The following is a 19,890-nucleotide window of genomic DNA, read 5'->3' as shown; positions in this document are numbered from 1 at the left end:
CACAACTCTACTTTCACTTTACACTTGAACTGATTGGTTTTGTTTATGTTTTCTGTTGATGTTGTCATGTTTATTTATAGATTTGAGACAAAATTTTCTCTTATTGGAAGTATCTGTGATACATGTCATAAACACATCCTTTTGCCTGGAAAAATTTGCCGGGAATGCAAGTAAGTTAAAATGTGGACATGCTGCGTCTTATTGACCTGAATGGAGAAAAAAGTACAGACTTGTACATGATGTCATGAATAAGTGAAATAATCTGATTTTTAAGTTTCATTAGGTCACCTGGACCACGGTCAATGTAACTGCCACCACTTATCATCAGCCAACATCTATCATTAATATTGTCTCTATTGTTTTTTATTATAAAGAATCATCTCTTATGAATTCACTGAGTAGATTGTAACCATCATTGTCAGAAATCTGTGGCTGATTACGCTATGTTGCCTTAGGATTGCGGTACTGCATAATCAACCAGGGGCTTTTACTGATGGTCCAAAGCATGCTCAAATTTTTTGTCATTTATGCTGATCAAGCATGAAACATGACAACCAATGATATTTTTAGAACAATGAGATATATTAACCAATTTCAACTTCTGCCTCCAGAGCTACAATGTATTAGTTATAGGAAGGAAAACAAACCCTCCCATTTAAGATTGAAGTCTAAGAAAAGGCCAAATTCTATAGTTTAATTTCCTGTTTCTCATTTTCTTCTAAAAACTTGCACATGTTCTTCGTTGCTGAATAGTATAAGTGTCCATTAAGGAGCTCTTTTCTTTGGTCTTCCATTAGAAAATTATGTTGTTTCCAGGTGAGCAATTATTGCTCTCCAGACCCACTAGTTAATTACTTATAAAAAAGGTGAATAGTTTAAGAATGCAAGTCATAGCCATTAGTTCAAGGCCTGAGACTTGAAAAGTTCGATGGAACATTCTCATAAAAATCAGTATAGTGCTTTTATTTATTGAATAAAAATTCCACTCATGATTGTTAGCTTGTGAAAAGCTTTCACCATCTTTTATGGGAATGCAGAATACATAAAACTAAGTTTACATTTCAGGATTTACAATTTTAACCCCCATTTCCCTACCTTACTTTCTAATTGTCCCATAATTTATGAATATTCACACCAATCCTTTTCCAGTGAGCATTTAATAAAAAGCAGGTTGTTTTGGAAATATTAACATTTACTGTTGATCCAGGTTGGAGCATTTTGTCTGTTTTTATGTTCGAAGATAAGTAATTAGATTAGAATTGTAGGTGCATGCCCATTTTAGGATACATGTTCTTCACTTTACATCAGATTAAGCACTCTTCAAGCTAGAACTAGAGATGTTAGTACATGTAGTTTCAAAATCTTAATTATGAAAAAGGAAACTTGAAATGAAATAAGACAAGATATTTAAGCAAAGTTCAGAATGAAACAATATGAGTTAACAGTCACTATTTAATACCAATTAGTTTGTTAAGTGTTTTCTTGGTTATTATTTATATTTCTGCATCGTTTATTTCCTTATTGACTAAACTTATGACAGAAAAAAGATCATTTCATTACTGTTGACTCTTACTAAGAAAGGACAAAAATTGATAGACAGTTCAGAGAAGATACTTGGCATTTTTATTTGTCCTTCTATTAGATTAAATTTATTACTGTACCAAAAGGCTAATTATATCTTTTCATAAGATTTTTATAGTTACATACAAGTGTCGAATTACATCTTAAGATGATGAGCATTTCATTTTCTGTTGTAGATATAAATGTCACCGTGATTGTTCAGCCAAAGCTTCTCCATTATGTGCTCCCAACTTATATGTTCCAGTATTGGATCCTAAGCATGGTAAGAGTTACTTCCCTTGAAAATTTTAATATATTTCTATGTTCAGAAATAATCATTTGTTGTTTTTCTTCAAGTACCGGAGGATGTGGGTTTGATCCTCATTGTAATTATAGACTTTAAAATTGTTATCACTACTTCTCTGCCAAGCACCTGGTACTGTGAAAGTACACTCCTAGAGACGTTTAGGTTTCCTGCAAGCACGATACCCTAACGAACGCTTCTATCGTGCATTGAAACGAACGCTTCTATCATGCGTTTAAAAGAATGCTCCTATTGTGCGATTCTATTGTGTGTTAAACAAACACAAAATGACGCACGAACGCTAAAATGGGAAACGTGAATGTTTCAAGGAGTGTACTTTAATTTGTGGTTACCAATTTTTGTAGATCAATGAAGAAGTACAAGTTCGTGGATTCTTGAATTTTTGGTGTTTAAGTTTTCAGTATACACATCAATGGGAATCTACGATTTGTTAGGAACCAAATTTTGTGGTTTGACCCTCCCATGAAAACCACAAAAATTGGTACCCCACGAACAATAGTACTTCCACAGTATGTAGTAGATAGAGTGTCAACTGGTTTACCTTGGGTTTCCAACCGGGCCAACATGCCTACTTGCAGAATGTTGCTTCTGTGAGCTAGCTCATTGGAAATCTAGCTCAGAAACAAATGCTGCCAGATAATGCAAAACTAGAAAATTTGAGTTGTCTATGAACTTGGACTCATAAATTGATCTTGAAATCTTAACCAAGGGCGTCTGGGGATTCTCTGTCTTGTACTCTCAGCTGTGAAATTCAATTTTAACAAACAAAGGTTATCATATTTACCTGGCCAGTATTTACATAAGAGAACCATATGATAACCATATTTAAGCAGGCCAATATTTACATATGAGATTCATATGATAACCAAATTTTAATAGGCCAATAGTTACATATGAGAATCATTTAATAACCATATGTCAGTAGGCCAATATTTACATATGAGATTCATATGATAACCATATGTCAGTAGGCCAATATTTACATATGAGATTCATATGATAACCATATGTTAGCAGGCCAATATTTACAAATGAAAATAATATAATAACTATATGACTGTCATTTGTTAATTATTGTATGATTATCATCTTTAGTTCTTTTGGCTGTGTATATGCTGTTAATGTTTTTGACTCCTAATCTATTACAGGATCACCTAACCTACACAAGTTGAGACCAAATCGTTCCTACAGTGAGTTCAACAAAGACTCTGAATCATCGTCATGTAATTCATCAACTCCATCATCACCATTCCTCAGTACACACAGAGATACCAACACATCATCACAAGGAGGCTTCTTTGAATTCCCTGGTAAGTATTGGAATGTTTACTTCTGTAGATTCTCCATGATTTCTACGAATTTCAACTGCAAGTAATGCTGTACTGATTTAGAATCTCTCTACTGTGCATATGTTTAAAATAATAAAATTCAGGATTTATAGGATCATTTTCTCAAAATGTTTCCCAAAATATGGATTGTTTTAAAGTAGCATGAACAGATCTCAAGTGTTTTCTTAATTACACCATTTCACCCTACCTTTTAGAAAAATTACAACTAGGTAAGAAGTTAAGGGACTATGGCCCCAAAGAGATTCCTGCTTGATCAATTTACTGAAGTTATACAGTTGTGACAGTCAATTTACTGAAGTTATACAGTTGTGACAGTCAAATTACTGAAGTTATACAGTGGTGACAGCTAAAAAAAACTCTCTCTATTAAATCTATATTGTAGACCATGCTGGAGATACTGATATGATTGGTTCAACTGGCACAGTCACGACAGTTAGAAATGGGTTAGTTGTTAGCTAGTTGATGTACATTTTTTACTTTTTTAGCTTCATTCTTGTTAAGTCTTATACCAGTGGTTGCAGGAATAGAATAAATGATATTATCATCACAGGAAAAAATGGCTACTAGATTTTGAGCTGGACTACCAAACTTTTTGGATAAATTTAGTTGAACTTATAGAAAATATTAAACAAAATATGATCTGGGCTACCAACTTGTATTTTTTATTCCTGCATCAAGGCTTAACATCCTTGTGGAAACTTAGCAGTTAATGTACATGTACTTCAATAGATAAGAACCAGTAGTTAGTTTAATCTGATGTTATCAGTGTAAGGTTTATTGTAAGTTTTGATGCCTCAATTTGTTCTTCCATGGTAGTGACAGGACTAATTGATTCAATAAATCACTTTTTGCGAAATCTTGCCACAGGATCAGTATAGACTCCTTTCAATTATCAAAAGCTCTATATATTTTTCAGGTAGAAGGTTTAAATTAAAGATATAAAGGGAATATTATTTTATTCAGTGACGGGGGTGTTGTTTCATTTACCTATGACTATTTTTCACATGAACATGTAAAGAGACATTAGGGATCTAAACACTGCTGGAGTGCAGCACAGAGTAGTCTCAGACACCCAAGGGTGTGAATTTGTTCTACTACAAGGCTCTTCCTGGGGGTGTCTGAGATTTCATAATCTTACATTATCTGGCTGTGTTTGTTTCTTTTTCTCACTTCAAATTTTTTTATCGGTAAGCCGATTCGGAATGCTGTACTTGATGAAATTTCTTTGAATTTACAAGGTATCATAAAACGTCATGAACATCACATGTTTTATCTCATTGTTGGATGATATAAGGAAATCTTACATGGCTATAAATAGGAATATCCTTGTCTCATCAGTGAAATGGATTTAATCGTCATATAATTTTTTTCTATCTTTTCAGTGATGTTATTGGCAGCAACACTTCAGATGATAGTAGTAAAACATTGGAAGGTGTAAGTACTTAATAAAGGTATCTGCAAAGTCATGAAAAGGCAACAAAGCTGCTGTACTTTAAATAATCTTTGCTTAGCTTTTAACCTTCCCCTCAGCTATGGATTTGGGTTGGTTAACTTTTTTAAAAGGCATTTTGCGGAATTGTACTAAAAATAGAGCCCTGATCCTATTTATACCACCGATTGTATATTGGTTTGGCACTATTGTCATCGTCCGTAGACACTTTCTTTTTATGGGATAATTTGAGTATTGCTTGAACTTTGTAAAATAATATATCAAGGTTTCAAACCTCGAAAGAAAGATTGGTATTCACTTTGGGGGTTATAGCCCCAACTGTTTTAGAATTAGAGGCCAAAAGGTTTGCCTAAAACAACATGCTCCCAGTTTTTAGTGGGGTTTGAGTTACTCATTTACTTTTGTTATTTTGTATGTATTATTTTAGTTACTTTATGTTCTTTGTTGTGTATGTCTGTTTTCCATGTCTAGTCTTTGTCCCTGGATTACATTCTTTTGATTTCTGCTAGAACTTTGATGCCCTTGATTACTCTTTAAGAACCTGTGTAAACCAAACATCTGCCTGAACCAAACACATTTTTCAGTCCAAACAAGGTTTGGTTTAGACAGGTAGATACATATAGGTTTTTGGTGAATAAGTGCATAATTAAGGAAATAGACCCAGAGTAAGAGACACAACTGTTAAAAAAATCATTGGAGCGTTTGTAATTCGGTATTTTACATCATTGTCATGTAAGCATCAAAGTAACTTAGATTAATTTCATTCTGTGTCAAATGAAAACTTGATAGCCTTTGGTGAAATTGAATATGATGCAAACATATCACTGACTTCATAAGTTATGTCCCTTACCCTAGGTCTATCTCCTTAATTTAGAATTAATGTTAGACTTCTAGTTCTGAATTCTGAACAGAGGCAGTCTATGTCTGAGTTCAGTACCTGCTGAACTGTACCAGATGTTTCGGGGAACTGTAAATAACAAATCAAACCTTGTTTATTTTTCACGAGTACTTTAAAGGGCTTCATCCTGCCTTATATTGTTATTTTCAGAGCAATGTGTGAGAGAAGATACTTCTAGATAGAGTACAATTATTATTATCATATTATAAAGAATGTTTTTTTATTTCAGAGTAATGCATCAGAGAAGACACTGCCAGAAAGAGTAAATTCTGTAGATAGTCAGGATGACCCATTGGGGGGAAATCTGTGGAGACAAAATAGTGTATGTTTATTGATTTTATAAAGTTATTTTAAAAATGCAATTTTCTTAGGGTTTCAATTTCTGTGGTTTTTCATGGTTTAATCAAACCACAAATTAAAATTTGCCATGAAGGACAAAAAATCCATTAAAACTGTGATGAACTATTAACTGAACTCGCTTAGTTAATTAAAACAGTGAAAATTGGAGGTACTGTCACAGTATATCTATACTTTATAGAAACAAAATCTAACAATGATTTAGGCTTCAGAAATTACTACATCAATTGGTATATGTCAGTTTTCATTAGATTTTCAACATCAGGTGAAAATCTTTTAAACCACTGATTTCAGAATATAACAGTTACATGTGTAGATTTGTTTTGTTTGACTATGTTTGGGGTTAATGTGAGATAGAAAGATTTAATCTATTAAAGTAACAGCCTTTGTAAGAAGCATGCAAATTCAGTAATATGTGATACACCCCAAAAAAGTCACACATTTTTATTTTTGATAAGTTGTTATATGGGTCTATATGATGAAATGTATAATCATTCCTTCCAATCCATCTGTTCATAAGAGCTACTTTACATCAAATATTCAATAGTTTCTATTGTGTACCAGTGTCATTTACAGAGTTACTTCCCTTAATTTTGAATTCTGTAATACATTCTTTATAATTCATATCTCCTATGAACAAGGGTTATATGAAAAGCCACATGTTAATACCTGTGTACTTGAACATTTTAAACAAAACATCCAAAATAAAAATATGTAAACTTTCCAGCCATGAATCTGATATAGCTGGACTCTTAGCTGGGGTAGTACATTGGTGTAACTTGTATATGAGGCCATATATTTATGTATGTATAGTGGCTTGATCAGTTCTTAGCGGTTTTCTTTTAATTTGTATCAAGTAAAATATAGTATGGTTAATATTTCAGTTATCCGTAACCCTGAAAGAATGGGATATTCCATATGAGCAACTTGTGATAGAAGAACCAATTGGGACAGGTAGATTTGGGACTGTTTATAAGTAAGTTTGGTTAAAAAAAGTCCTAATTGTATACATAATCTTAACATTACAGTCAATTTCTTACCATGTCATAATTGTAAAGTTACTTGTAAGTTTTAAATTCCTGTTGTCTTGTCAAGATTTATTCATAAGTTTACATTTAATGAGGTTTACCTAGGGTAAGGCAAATAACTCTTGAAATCAGTGATTTGTTTGTCTCATAATTAATTTCACCAGAGCCTATCAAGCTTTCATTTGAAACAGAATGAAATTAGTCCCTTACTTTAAAGCTTACATGAGATTGATGTAAAATGCTGAATGCAAATGTTCCAATAATTTGTAAAAGTTGTGTCCCTTATCCTAGGTCTACCTCCTTAAGACCTTATGTGAAATTCACCCGTTTAAAAGTTTTCTGCAGCATGTTATAAAAACAATGTTGGGACAAATCCATTAAAGTGCTTGGAATTTCCTCCCTTGATTAAAGTATACAAAGCTGACTTGCTGTATTATAAGGAATAAGAAACTGATTGGAAAAAAGTGATCTGGTAGAAATGTCAACGCAGGAAAATTAGAAACAATTAGAATGTGTCCAATAGCTATCTATCAAAAAAATTATTTTCCTAGGTAAAGGGTTCTAAATGATAATACAATGAAATGCTATGTTTGAATATTCAATGCCTAATGAAAATAAAGGTAACAACAAAATTACTGAACACTTAACCAATCCATAATCAAGTCAAGTTCAAATTACCGAACACTTAACCAATCCATAATCAAGTCAAGTTCAAATCAAAACTGACAAAATAGATATTACACCACTGGAGTAGGTGGTACTGCAATGGTCCTGACCTGGTACAGACATTTCAAACAAAATGGTGGGTAAAAAACAGAAGTATGAATTTTGCATTCCACCTTTTCATCTTTGATACTTCCTGCCACTTAACTACAGTTTGCTTAAATGGATTTAAATGATAATTGCTCAGGTGGATGTTTTATTGACAAGGAACTTTGAAGTGACTATTTAAAACCTTGAGATTTGCTATTACTTTACATAGCTATTTTACAATTTTCAGGGGCCATTGGCATGGTAAAGTAGCCATTAAAATGTTACATATGGCTTCTGATAACCAGGACCAACATTCTGAAAACCATAATCCGCTGTCAGCATTTCGTGATACTCACTTGTCAGCATTGAGACCGGACGTCAGAGGGACAGATAACCAGGCTCAGTTGTCTGCATTCAAACAGGAGGTTGGTTTATATTAAAATTACTGGAGTTAAAATTAAATAGTATAGAACGAAAAGTTAGTTGGATTAAAATAAAATAAACTCTGCATATTTGCAAGTGTTGAAGACCAAAGTGACAAGACCAGTCACCGGGTGGATTTGGCTGTGAGCTTCAGGGAAGTAGAGATAAGAATACAGGTAACCAGAATACCATCTGAGTCAATGGTAAACAAAAAGCATTAGACATTGAAACAACCTTTTTTTATTCCAAAAGTGCCATATCTAATGTTCATACCTCTTATCCTGATGTCTTGCTCCTCTTGCCGATTACACCTACCTTGCAAGAAGGAGAAATTGAAATCTCAACCAAAACTTTACAGAAGTAAGGAGATCAAATGCTCTGTAACTGTCCAATAATGACCTCACTGCCATTAAAATCAAACAAATAAATGTTGTCAGCTCTAAATGAATGTATTTTCTTGTTACAGGTTGCCATGTTGAAGAAAACTAGACATGATAATTTAATTTTATTTATGGGTGCTTGTATGAAACCTCCACACTTAGCTATAGTTACAAGGTAATTTTATTATACATATTAACCAGTTGTGTAAAATAGGTATACAATTCATTACTAAATAAAAAAGAGCCAATTAAAATCAATAGTTTGGCAATTACAGCCAAAACATGCTAAATATGTAAAAAATAGGACCAATATGAAAAAAAAGGCCCATAATGGAAAAACACCCTCAAAAACAATTTTTTTCATCACAGTTATATCACAATAGCTTAAAATTTTAACGTATTCTTCCTGTAGGTATGCCATGTGGTGGGATCCATTTTCAGAAAAATTTTTACAACAAATTCCTGTTTACCGAGGACTTAGATTATTTTCCTTGTATTGTGATTGAAAGAGGGGGTATCACTAGTGAGCCATCACTTACAGATTTCTTGTTACTTCATAAAATGTTTAAATAATTACAAACTTGAACTTCAATAAAAGAACAAGAAAATAAATTTGGAAGAAAATAAGAATCGTTTCATAAAAAAAAAGAGGAAATATTTGATGTAAAATTTAAAAAGTTTTGTGAAAATATAAAATGCAAATCCTTCTGTTCCTCTTCTTGCAGTTATTGTAGTGGCCAAACATTATATGCATATGTACGCAGTACTAAAGAAAAAGTTCAGATGAATAAAGCTATTTTGATAGCTTCACAAATAGCACAGGTAAGTTCTCATTACATAGACAGATTTTAAACAAGTTCAAAGTTCACAAATATCACATGTAAGTACTTATTTTGTTGAAAAATATTAAACAAATTCTAAGACTTGGCAATATTTTTTGTGTCTATTTTACTATGTATTACAACAATTTAACAAAAATGGAAACTAAGCAGTTGAATTTGAAGCAGATTTCATTTTTTATTACCTGCAGTCAAATATCTGTGGTGAAAAAAATATTTGGGAAGAACAAAATTAATTTTGTAAAAGAATTAGTCATCTAAATACAATCATTGCTATAGAAATTGAAAGTCTTATATATGGTAAAAGAATGAAAAATACATTGAATACCTTAAATTCTGTTAATTATTGAGGGATTTGATTTCTGTATTTTTGTAATTTTGACACAATGAGTTATAAAATTTTGCAGTTTCCAATAAAAAAAATTCCTTCTGAAGTTAAGTAAAATATTCTTGTTATAACAACCCAGTCAAGTTTAAAATTTTCAGTATATGACATTTGTAAGCTATTATCAATACTATATATGCATACATGTAAATGTAATTTATATTTATTTTCTAGGGTATGGGATACTTACATTCAAGGGGAATAGTCCACAAAGACATGAAGTCAAAGAACATATTTTTAGAAAATGGCAAAGTTGTGATAACAGATTTTGGTTTATTTAATGTGACACGGTTGTGTCATGGAAATAGGTCAGTATTTTAGTACAGGTAAAATAAAGAAAAAGAAAATAAACAATTAGACATCAACCCTATCAGTAAATGTTAAATGGAAAACACTAGAGTGTTTTTAAATACCATTCTGTGTAAGAAGCGGGCATTGGGTGGCACACCGTATTTCTTAATTTGGTCTTTTTTGCCACAAATATATTCAACGTATCTAGAAAATAACTGAAAAGCTATTTAAATTTATCCTGAAGCATTTGTGAAGTAAATATTATTTTACTGTTAATACAAGGAAAAAGTTCTGGAAATTTTCCCACCATTTTTCCATAGTGCATTTTAACTAAATTTGACCTATCAATATCTTAAAAAGGCAAATTTTACAAACACTTTGATGGTTATTTCTGGAGGTTACTGGGTATAAATACTTGGTTAATGCAATAAAATCTCTGTGTTTTTTTTTCTGTTTCTATGAGGCCTACTCCAGTATTTCCAATAAAAATATTTTTGGGATTAAGATATGCATAAATCACTTATCATAAGCTTCTGTCTGGATTTAGGGCAGAGCTGTACTTAATGATGGCGTAGGACTAAAACTCAAATGCAACATCTTATAATTTGATTGGAAACTGATCAAGCAATGTTATTAGAAGCAAGACAATATTTAATACAGACACTGGGAGACATGTGACCCTACTTAACTACACATCCATGTGAAGAGCAGTGACATTAAATTCACACTGATAGAAGTTGTCCATTAGGCCAAATTAAGAAATATCCTAGATTCTCATGCCTTTCATGCCTTCTTGACCCAATTTATTAACCTTCCTTGAACAAATTTTGTTTTGATTTTTCCCATTTTAGGTTGATTTCCTTTCAGATTGACAGCATTTTTCACTTAAATTGATAAAAAGTAAAAAAAAAATTAATTTGCCCACTCACCCCTTATTTTGAAAAATGTTGGATGAGAATCTAGGAATTTTTTGATAATGGCCTTGAAGATGTGGAAAACATACAGAATTTCAAAGAAAAAAAAATGAGTTTCCTAACATAATATAGGGGAAAATATGTATTAAGTTAAAGATTGTGTATAAAATACAAAGTTTGATTAATGATTGTATTAATTATTTATAGGAAGGAAGAGTGGTTACACATATCACCTGGATGGCTTTGTTACTTGGCACCAGAATTAATACGTCAGTTACAACCTGGTAAACTGGATTTACCTTTCTCTGAACAATCTGATATATATGCATTTGGGTAAGTTATAGGACATTGTAATTCTGATACATGTAAATGCTTCCTCATTTTCAGAAAAATTGACCCACCATGTAATGAATAAAATTTGATTTTTTAGAGACTTTTCTTTTATATTTGGTATTAGGCCATTCAGGTTACTTATTTGGTTATCTGGCCATTTTTATACCGGTGAGGTATTATGTGACACCTTCTTTAAAGTTGCCTGTCCGTTTATCTGTCCATCCCCTAAGGGTTTCTAGATAATGACTTGCGAACAGATCTGACAATGATTTTTTTCAAAGATTTTGCACAGTTATTTTGTACCTTAAAAATTCAGGATTAAGGAGGTATACCTAGGGAAATGGACACAACTCTTACAAATCATTGGAATGTTTATATTCAGCATTTGACATCAATCTTATGTAAGCATCAAAGTAACTCAGATTGATTTCATTCTGTTTCAAAGGAAAGCTTGAAAGGCTTTAGTGAAATTGAATATGATACAAACATATGACTGATTTCAAGAATTATTTCCCTTACCTTAGGTCTACCTCCTTAAGTTCAATTTTCAGTTAGGCCATGTTAACATTTTGCCATTCCCCTTTTTCACCATTACCTTACAGGTTATCACTTAATGTTCTATTAATCCCTTATGTTTATGAAAGCAATCAGGAAGGCAGACATTTCTTTTTATATTTTAAATGTCCCCAAAAAGATAATGACAGCACTTTTACATTGTTGTCTGTGAGTTAGACCTTGGCTTGATCTTTCGCTTTGGTTTAGCATGGAGTGATGATCTCACTGGTTTCTTTGATTTCACTTGCACCAAAATTAATATGGCTACATTCTAATGCTGCATATGACCTTTTGCCAAATTTCATCTGATAGCATCATAAATTCCATGGTATTACCTCCAGGATTGACTGCTTTGATTCATTTTTACACATACATGGAAGTTTCTTTATTGATATTTAATTATTATTTTCACAATTTATTTTGCGTTAGAATAAAGATAAAAGAATTGTATTTTAAGATTTTTAGGTTTAATCTTGATTTGACAGCTGCTTATATGCATCAACTTAATGGCTCTTCTGATGTATTGGTAAGAAATACAGACATGTTTAGTGCCATCCAAAATACTACATTTATCTCCTGATCAAACATTATGGATGAAACAAAACAGATATCATACCCCCATTCAATAAGTGGATGGTATATTTGAATCACCTTGTCTCTGAATGTCAAGAGTTAGAAATAGTAGCCTGCCCGCCAGCCTGAGGCTGGCTGTTTTTTTGGCAGGGCTGGCTAATTTTAGAAAAATTTATATAGCCATATATTAAATATATTGAAAAATTGTATTCTGGACTGGCTAGAGTTTGAGTGAGTTTCCTTCCCTGCGAATGTCATCGCAGTTATCTCGGCTTGAGATGGATGGGTTGATTTCATATTTGGTGTGTGGCTTTACATAGATGGGCCATACGTTGTTAGCAATTTAAGTTACTCCCTGATTTCAAGTTCTGTGTGATTGTGGGTATGTCTGGCATAACCTTTGCAACTTCAGTTTGATATTCATATTCATTTTCCTTCTGTTGAAAATGTGCTTAGAACTTTCAAAAGTATCTACAAATGTTTGTACAAGTTACAATTTTATTCCAGTACTGTATGGTACGAGTTATTATGTGGTGACTGGCCATTCCGACATCAACCTCCAGAAACTATAATATGGCAGGTCGGCAAGGGTCTAAAGCAATCACTTGGAAGTATTCCAGCTACTAGGGAATTCAAGGTATATTTAATACAATAAATCAGTAGTTTTAATTGTTTATATTAAGTTTTTGTAAGAATCAGGAAAAATGGGGAAAATAAAAAAAAGCATGTCAAAAACCCACTGATCTAACAATGTTAGTTTACTCAAAGATGGGATTTCTTTCTGAAAAGACCATTATGTGATTATAGAAAAAATAGGTTTTTGACAGAGTTATCTACCCTTGAAATGAATTCATTTTTGGTGTATTCAATGAAATTATAACTCAATTTACCAAAGTGATATGGAAAATCTTGTCTTTTTTTCTTGATTCTGGTCGTGCAAATAGTTAAATCAAACTTTCAAAATAGTGGTTAATTTTTCATGCTTCACCCACTGTCAGATTCTAATAGAGACTGACACTTATACCTTTTTCCTAAACTGGATGTATTATGGGAAACCATTGTTGGTCTGTTCACACCTTCCCACATCTGAAAAAGAGAATTAGAATGCTTAACAATTAATTTTTTAAAGAATGGCCTTAAGGTACAAATTTTTTACCAATATGATCTGTTATACATGGAGATTCTACCAACACTGTAATCAAATACTCTTATCCATACATGTTGTTAATACAAAATGATAAGGAAACACCCAGCGATTATAAATCTGTCACCTCTTACTGATTTGTGAATATGTCGTTTCTTTATCTCTATACATGTACAGCAAATGTGAAAAAGGAACCTGGATAAAAGTATGGAACTTATCAGATCTAAACAAATAATATAGATGTACTTGAGCCTAAAAATGAATCAGTTAGGCAGGTTTCACAGTATTTATTTGAAATGATGATGTAATATAAGGCGTTTTTTTTATTTGCAGGATTTAATTATGATATGTTGGACTTACAATAGTACAGATCGACCGGATTTTGCCTTGATTCTGAAGGCCTTAGACCGTTTACCTAAAAAGCCTCTCCATCGTAGCCCGTCTCATCCCATTCATATATCACGCAGTGCTGAGTCTGTGTTCACATGATCATACGATTTTTATTCAGTCATTACAATGTGATATAGCCGTAATTGGGAATTGTTGGTCATGTGATCATTATATGGTACTTGTGTGTCATGCAGGAACGATCCTCGATCGTGTAAGCATTTTTCCAATTTCTCTTCGCAATGCGAATGTCGGCTATTGTGATAAATGTGTGGCTGTGGATCCATTGACTGTGAATATAATTCCAGACTTTGCTCTGATTTTTGCAGCAGAAACATGGCCCTAGTGATTATTCCAGAATTCATTGTGATTGGCACATAAGCTTTTATATGTGATAAGCCATTGCAGAGGCTATAAAATTTCTGCAGGGATCCATCCCACTTTCAATAGATGGACACCAGTATGTAATGTGATTACTATTTATCGATTTTGAAAAGGTCATGTGATAGACATGTGAACAGAGAGTAAAATATTCTGATCATGTGATCTATATCATCACATGTAAAGAATACTCAGCAAACAAATAGATGTAATCCTGTATCAGTGAATGATTTTTCTTATTATCTCTTGCCCAGTATGGCAGAACATGGTGGCTGAGGTGCCAGTGTTGGTACCGAACTTCAAAAATCATTTATTTAGAGACTATTCTATCAAAATCCCAATTGACTATTAATTTTTGGCTGGTGTCATACATGATCAAATGTGTCTCAAATTGAAGATTTCCTCATTTTAAAAATCAATCAATTAGCTCTTTCAAATTGAAAACCTGAGGAAAATCAGATTTTTGTTAAATGTTGTAGGTAACCTACAATATTACAAATTATTACAGTTTTGTCTCTTGAAATCTTGATATTTTTTTTCTCTCCAAAAATTGAAAAATTATTCAGCAAACATCTACCATTTCTTGGAACATCATCAGGTTATAGAATGATGAAATCAAAGTACCAAAGAAACAGTAACACTCACTGAAGTACATGTAATTTTTTTGGTGTTCATTTTAGTTTTGAGTTATTGCAACTTGACAAATTGATTTAGACTGAAATCAGTTATATTTCATGTCGCCAAAACAAACTGTATTTATTATATATATCTCTCCCTGCAAAGTTATGCAAGGTAGATAGAAATGGTCCTATCTGTGCAACATCTCCTTATCACTTCAATGGATTTTGATAAAAATTCATAGGAAAATTAGACATTAGATGTAGATGTCCATGGAGGAAGACAGTTATTGTAAGATCCCTTTGTAAAGGAGGAGGGGATAATCCAACTGTAGGGTTTAACATGATTAAAAAACTAATGAAGGCAAGACGGTAGTATTCTTCATGTGATCTTCCTCACAGTATTTCTAATATTTATTATCATTATCATTTTAAAGAAAATTGAAATAGAACTTTTTTTGTAGTGTTATCTGAACAAAAATTCAACCGTATTGTTTCTAATGTCACACTTACATGTATCTGCAGTTTTGACATTAAAAAAATACATGTAATATACATTTTGATACTTCCTTACCAATGCAACCTTGTTGATGATTTGATCAAAAGACTTGGATTATACATGTACTTTCAAGGGCTTATATTTTTGCCTCAAACATATTTATAGTGATATTAATAGTTAACTCCTGTGTGGTTTAATGTATACACTATGATCATAATTTAAGGCATATTTATATATTATATTTTGGGGATTTTATTTAATACATAATGTCATTTTTATGTAAATTTTATGTGAAGATTTTCATATTTCCCTTGTAATTTTTTTTACAATTCTGTGAACTTCTTACTTTATAAGGCTTTTAAAACTTTTAAGAGGCTGTCCATGTAAAAATCAGGCAGATCCTATGATATAGTTGGCACAAGGTAATTTTTATCCCACTAAATTTTTTGTTTCAGTGTAATGTTTATATCAATGTACATGATGTATGTCAAATTTTTAAGCAACAATGGATGGCTTGGAAAATGATTTTAAACTTCCCCAGCAAAGCAACCAAATTTTTGCACAAAAATAAAGAGTTCAATGCTTTTTATGTAAATTATTTGTGTTTAACCATTGCAGTTAATAAAAAATCAACATTCAACTTTGAGAAAGGATGCATATGTGATATCAAATAGATGAAATGTTTTGAAAACAAAATTTGTCACATGCTACCCACTGCCTGGTTTTTGCATGGACACCTTTTAAGATTCTTGTGGAAGATATGAATTCCACTTGACTTGGTGGTAAGGCATAAAATTTTAATTAAGAAAATTCAACCCTTCATCTTAAGAGAATATGTAATTTGAGTTACCAAAATGCAAAAAAAAACCAAACTTCTTTGATATACAAAAGTTTTTTGACACACCTCCCTCTCCCCACCCCCTCTGTGAAGAAATAATGCTAGTCTTAATGCATCAATATTTTTTATACAGTAGTTTATTGAGCATGACCTATTTATTGTAAGTGCTAAATTCTTGTACATCATATTACGATTATTTTTACTCATTCAATCATGACATAATATGTGACAAACTTGACTTGAGTGTATATGAAATACTTTATTAGGGCAAAACTTGAGTATTATTTGTTGTCACATAACCATGCATACCAGTACTGAGCTAAATGAATGATTCAGTTGCCTGCAAGGATAGATTCCAATTCTCTATGTATTATTTCTTACACATGTGAAAGCTGATTTTATCTTGTAACTTGTTTAGGTCAAAATTTAAAAAAAATATTTGTTTCCGTCACCCTAACTACCCACTGAAAATAATCATTACCCAAACGTTTTTATTACTTTATTGCTCCCTCTCATTTTTTTTCTTGTACATTATTTACCGTGTACTTTGGAAAAAAACCTTAGCCTACATACATGTACCTTGGGGGGGGGGGCATTTAGACACCCAAGAAAAATAGCAGTCGTTTGTTGAAATGCTATTCTGAATCAGTACTAGTGATACTTTAAATGTAAGTGTTAGTAAGAATCAGGCAAAATTGGAAAAATCGGAAAAATGAATGTCAAAACCTTACCGATCAGACAATATGATTTCATTCAAGGATGCTTTCTTTATTTGAAAGGACCATTATCTGATCTCTGCATCACTAGATTTGCTAAAATAAATTTTCAATAGAATGTTAGAAATATGAGGTTTTTGACAAGAGTTATCTGCCTTGACATGTTCATTTTCAGTGCATTTCAATGAAACTATAACTCAATGCACCAACATGATCTGGAAAATCTTGTTTTTTTCCTTGATTCTGATGGTGCAAATAGTCAAATCAACTTAATAAATTGTGGGTTAACGGCCACAATTAAAAATATATTTGTTTCCCCCATCCTGACCCTGTATCAACAATACCTCGTACATCATACCTGTTAAACTTTTGAACAGTTTCTTTGAGAGATTCTCTTCCCCACTGACACTATCTCATGTGGGAGATTTTTATGTAAAAGAAAATTTGTGATGTAAAAATTCAGTTATTTAGAATTTTTAACAGTTAATATAGTAATTTTAATGAATAACCTCCCACAAATCTTATAAATTTTTATGTGGGAGATTCTAGCATGTCCTTTCAAATAAAGAAAGCATCCTTGAATGAAATCATATTGTCTGATCGGTAAGGTTTTGACATTCATTTTTCCGATTTTTCCAATTTTGCCTGATTCTTACTAACACTTACATTTAAAGTATCACTAGTACTGATTCAGAATAGCATTTCAACAAACGACTGCTATTTTTCTTGGGTGTCTACAATGTCCTGCAAATCAACATGATTGGCTTGCAAAATTAACATTTTCAAATTTCGTATTTAAATGCAATTGTCATTTGGTTGAAAACTTACAGGCTTCAGTGTGATACAATATGAACATACAGGAAAATATTTACTCTCAAGATTTTAATGAAACTGATGATAGCAGTCTATAATTTGCAGAGGGATTGGTATGTTTTTTAACCTGTAAGTTTTGAATTTGTAAAATAAACCTTGACAAAAGGGAGATAACATTGTTCAATGGATTAGAGATTTTATTTAAATTTATTTGATAGGCTCAGATTAATTTTTTTAACAAATTGCCTGTTTTAACTGGTTTATTTTATTAATATTTATGAAATTTCTTTGATGAAACACATGATTTGCATAATGATTTTTATGTTTACTCGTAAATTGAAATCCATAAATAAAAAAATTGAAATATTGTGGGGAAAAAAGTTTTTATGACGAAAACAGTGCAATAATTACATTTCAAATGCCTCTAAGTATTGAGGAAGTGGTAATAAATTAATAAATATTGGTATGCATCTGAAATATCTGCATTTCTTTAAATCAAACTTTGTTATTTTTGAGCTGAAAGTATTTGTCTGAAAGTAAGGAGTAAGCATATTTTTCAACCAAGTACAAATGTACTGATCATTGGCATGTGTTGGTTCAGAGTACAGTATAAAAATGTATCAAAAAATGGTTACTTGGCGTATAGTCGTATTTTAATAGGAAATAAAAAGCCCCAAAGGATTTTTAAAATTTTGCTTATTTCTTTGTTCCATGAGAAACGTTTATTAGGTTAAATCGAATGTTGATTCTAACAGTATTGATTATACAAAAATCTGCATCTTGACAAATTTTCATTTATATAGTACAGTTTTTACATATTATTGAGTTTTTATACATTACAGTACATGTGCTAGGTAGAATTTGACTGTATCTTCTTGTTCGTGATGGGAGAAGGCACGTGATAAGGTGAAATTTCTAGTAATACAGTTTGCATACCATTTTCTAGTAAACAATGACCTATCAAGCTAACTTTTTATTTGCTTATGCCATTACTGTTGCCCATTACATCAATAAAAAGTTTAAAAAATTTAGGTGAATGTTAGAAAATACCATTAGGAATGAGTGGAAATGGCAAGTTCAACCTTAGATGTACTGTTCAAGATGGTATATTCTTGGTGTGATTCAGCCAATCAAAAGAGAGCTGATAATAGCCTTTACTTTTTAATCATTCCATTTTAAATGTGTGCTAGAATACTATGAATGTTTTTATTTGTAAATATTTCTGAATGTGTGTAGATTTTTGCATTATTTAATTGATAAGTGTTGAAATAGAATGAATGGACATGAGATATCTATGAGTGGTCATGTTGTAAATGTAATTAAATCTATTTCAAAAATATTTATGTTTTTAATGCAAAAATAAAGTAAAACCAGACTGAAACTTTTTTTGTGTTGTTTATCGTCAAAACATGTACTTGTATATGTTTTAGTAGAATAGCAACTCTTGTTACATGCTTGTTTTTGGTGTTGGATATCGTACGTGTGATTCTCTGCTGAGTCATACCAAAGGCTTTCACCGCAAACCATAGTGGTGCACCGTGTCAAGAAAGATGCCACGTTCCTCGCACATTAAAGAACCCTACTGTGGTATTCTCCCGGACTAGGAACCATCGTGCTACGCCACAGGAGGCTAAACTGCCCGACCCTACCCATCTCTCCCTATTTCCAGTTGCAATCAAATTTGTCCTTGTGCCCCATCCCTTTTTCATTTTATCATCATTTCATGTTCATTTTATCATCAATTTCATGTTCATCGTCTGAATATAGCTGAAATATTGCTGCTCGGACGTTAAACCCCAACAAACAAACAAATAGATAGGTAGTCACTGGTCTTTACCAAGCACATGGCATTTTGAAAATAGAATGACTACTGGTTGGCTCTGAGTCAGAATAATGTGGTAAAATAGAGGAACCTGCCTACCTGCAGGTTGTTTCTTCTGAGAGTTAGCATATTTTAAAAATCCAATTTAGTTTGCCAGATTAGTAAAGCAAAGTCTATGTACTAGAGCTGTTGTACTGAAACTCATGAAATATCTGTCTTAGGATGATAAACAACAATAAATAGAATACCAGTCATTTCCT

The 19,890-nt window shown here is 32.1% G+C and overlaps 1 protein-coding gene across 8 annotated transcripts in view; it reads left to right on the top strand.

The window, feature by feature from the left end:
• Positions 1 to 19,189, top strand: part of LOC148607326 (kinase suppressor of Ras 1-like) — a 35,583-nt gene extending 16,394 nt beyond the window's left edge. For 7 of the 8 annotated variants that reach the window (XM_088544374.1, XM_088544370.1, XM_088544373.1 and 4 more), the window contains 14 exons: positions 81 to 170; positions 1,758 to 1,843; positions 3,034 to 3,195; positions 3,617 to 3,677; positions 4,617 to 4,668; positions 5,812 to 5,904; positions 6,824 to 6,915; positions 7,968 to 8,145; positions 8,610 to 8,698; positions 9,249 to 9,345; positions 9,922 to 10,055; positions 11,160 to 11,285; positions 12,921 to 13,050; positions 13,891 to 19,189. In XM_088544374.1, coding sequence (XP_088400500.1) covers positions 81 to 170; positions 1,758 to 1,843; positions 3,034 to 3,195; positions 3,617 to 3,677; positions 4,617 to 4,668; positions 5,812 to 5,904; positions 6,824 to 6,915; positions 7,968 to 8,145; positions 8,610 to 8,698; positions 9,249 to 9,345; positions 9,922 to 10,055; positions 11,160 to 11,285; positions 12,921 to 13,050; positions 13,891 to 14,046 — 1,546 coding nt within the window. In that variant the 3' untranslated portion in view covers positions 14,047 to 19,189. The remainder of the gene's footprint in view (positions 1 to 80; positions 171 to 1,757; positions 1,844 to 3,033; positions 3,196 to 3,616; positions 3,678 to 4,616; positions 4,669 to 5,811; positions 5,905 to 6,823; positions 6,916 to 7,967; positions 8,146 to 8,609; positions 8,699 to 9,248; positions 9,346 to 9,921; positions 10,056 to 11,159; positions 11,286 to 12,920; positions 13,051 to 13,890) is intronic. The other variant, XM_088544372.1, reaches the window with a different exon arrangement.
• Positions 19,190 to 19,890: the final 701 nt, after the last annotated feature.

The sequence above is a fragment of the Perna viridis genome, chromosome 9 (assembly GCF_037379345.1).
Source record: "Perna viridis isolate PV_CMFRI_1.1 ecotype Kerala chromosome 9, ASM3737934v1, whole genome shotgun sequence".
Lineage (NCBI taxonomy): Eukaryota > Metazoa > Mollusca > Bivalvia > Mytilida > Mytilidae > Perna > Perna viridis.
The sequence above is the reverse complement of the archived record's forward strand: the minus strand, read 5'-3'. Positions and strand labels throughout refer to the sequence as shown.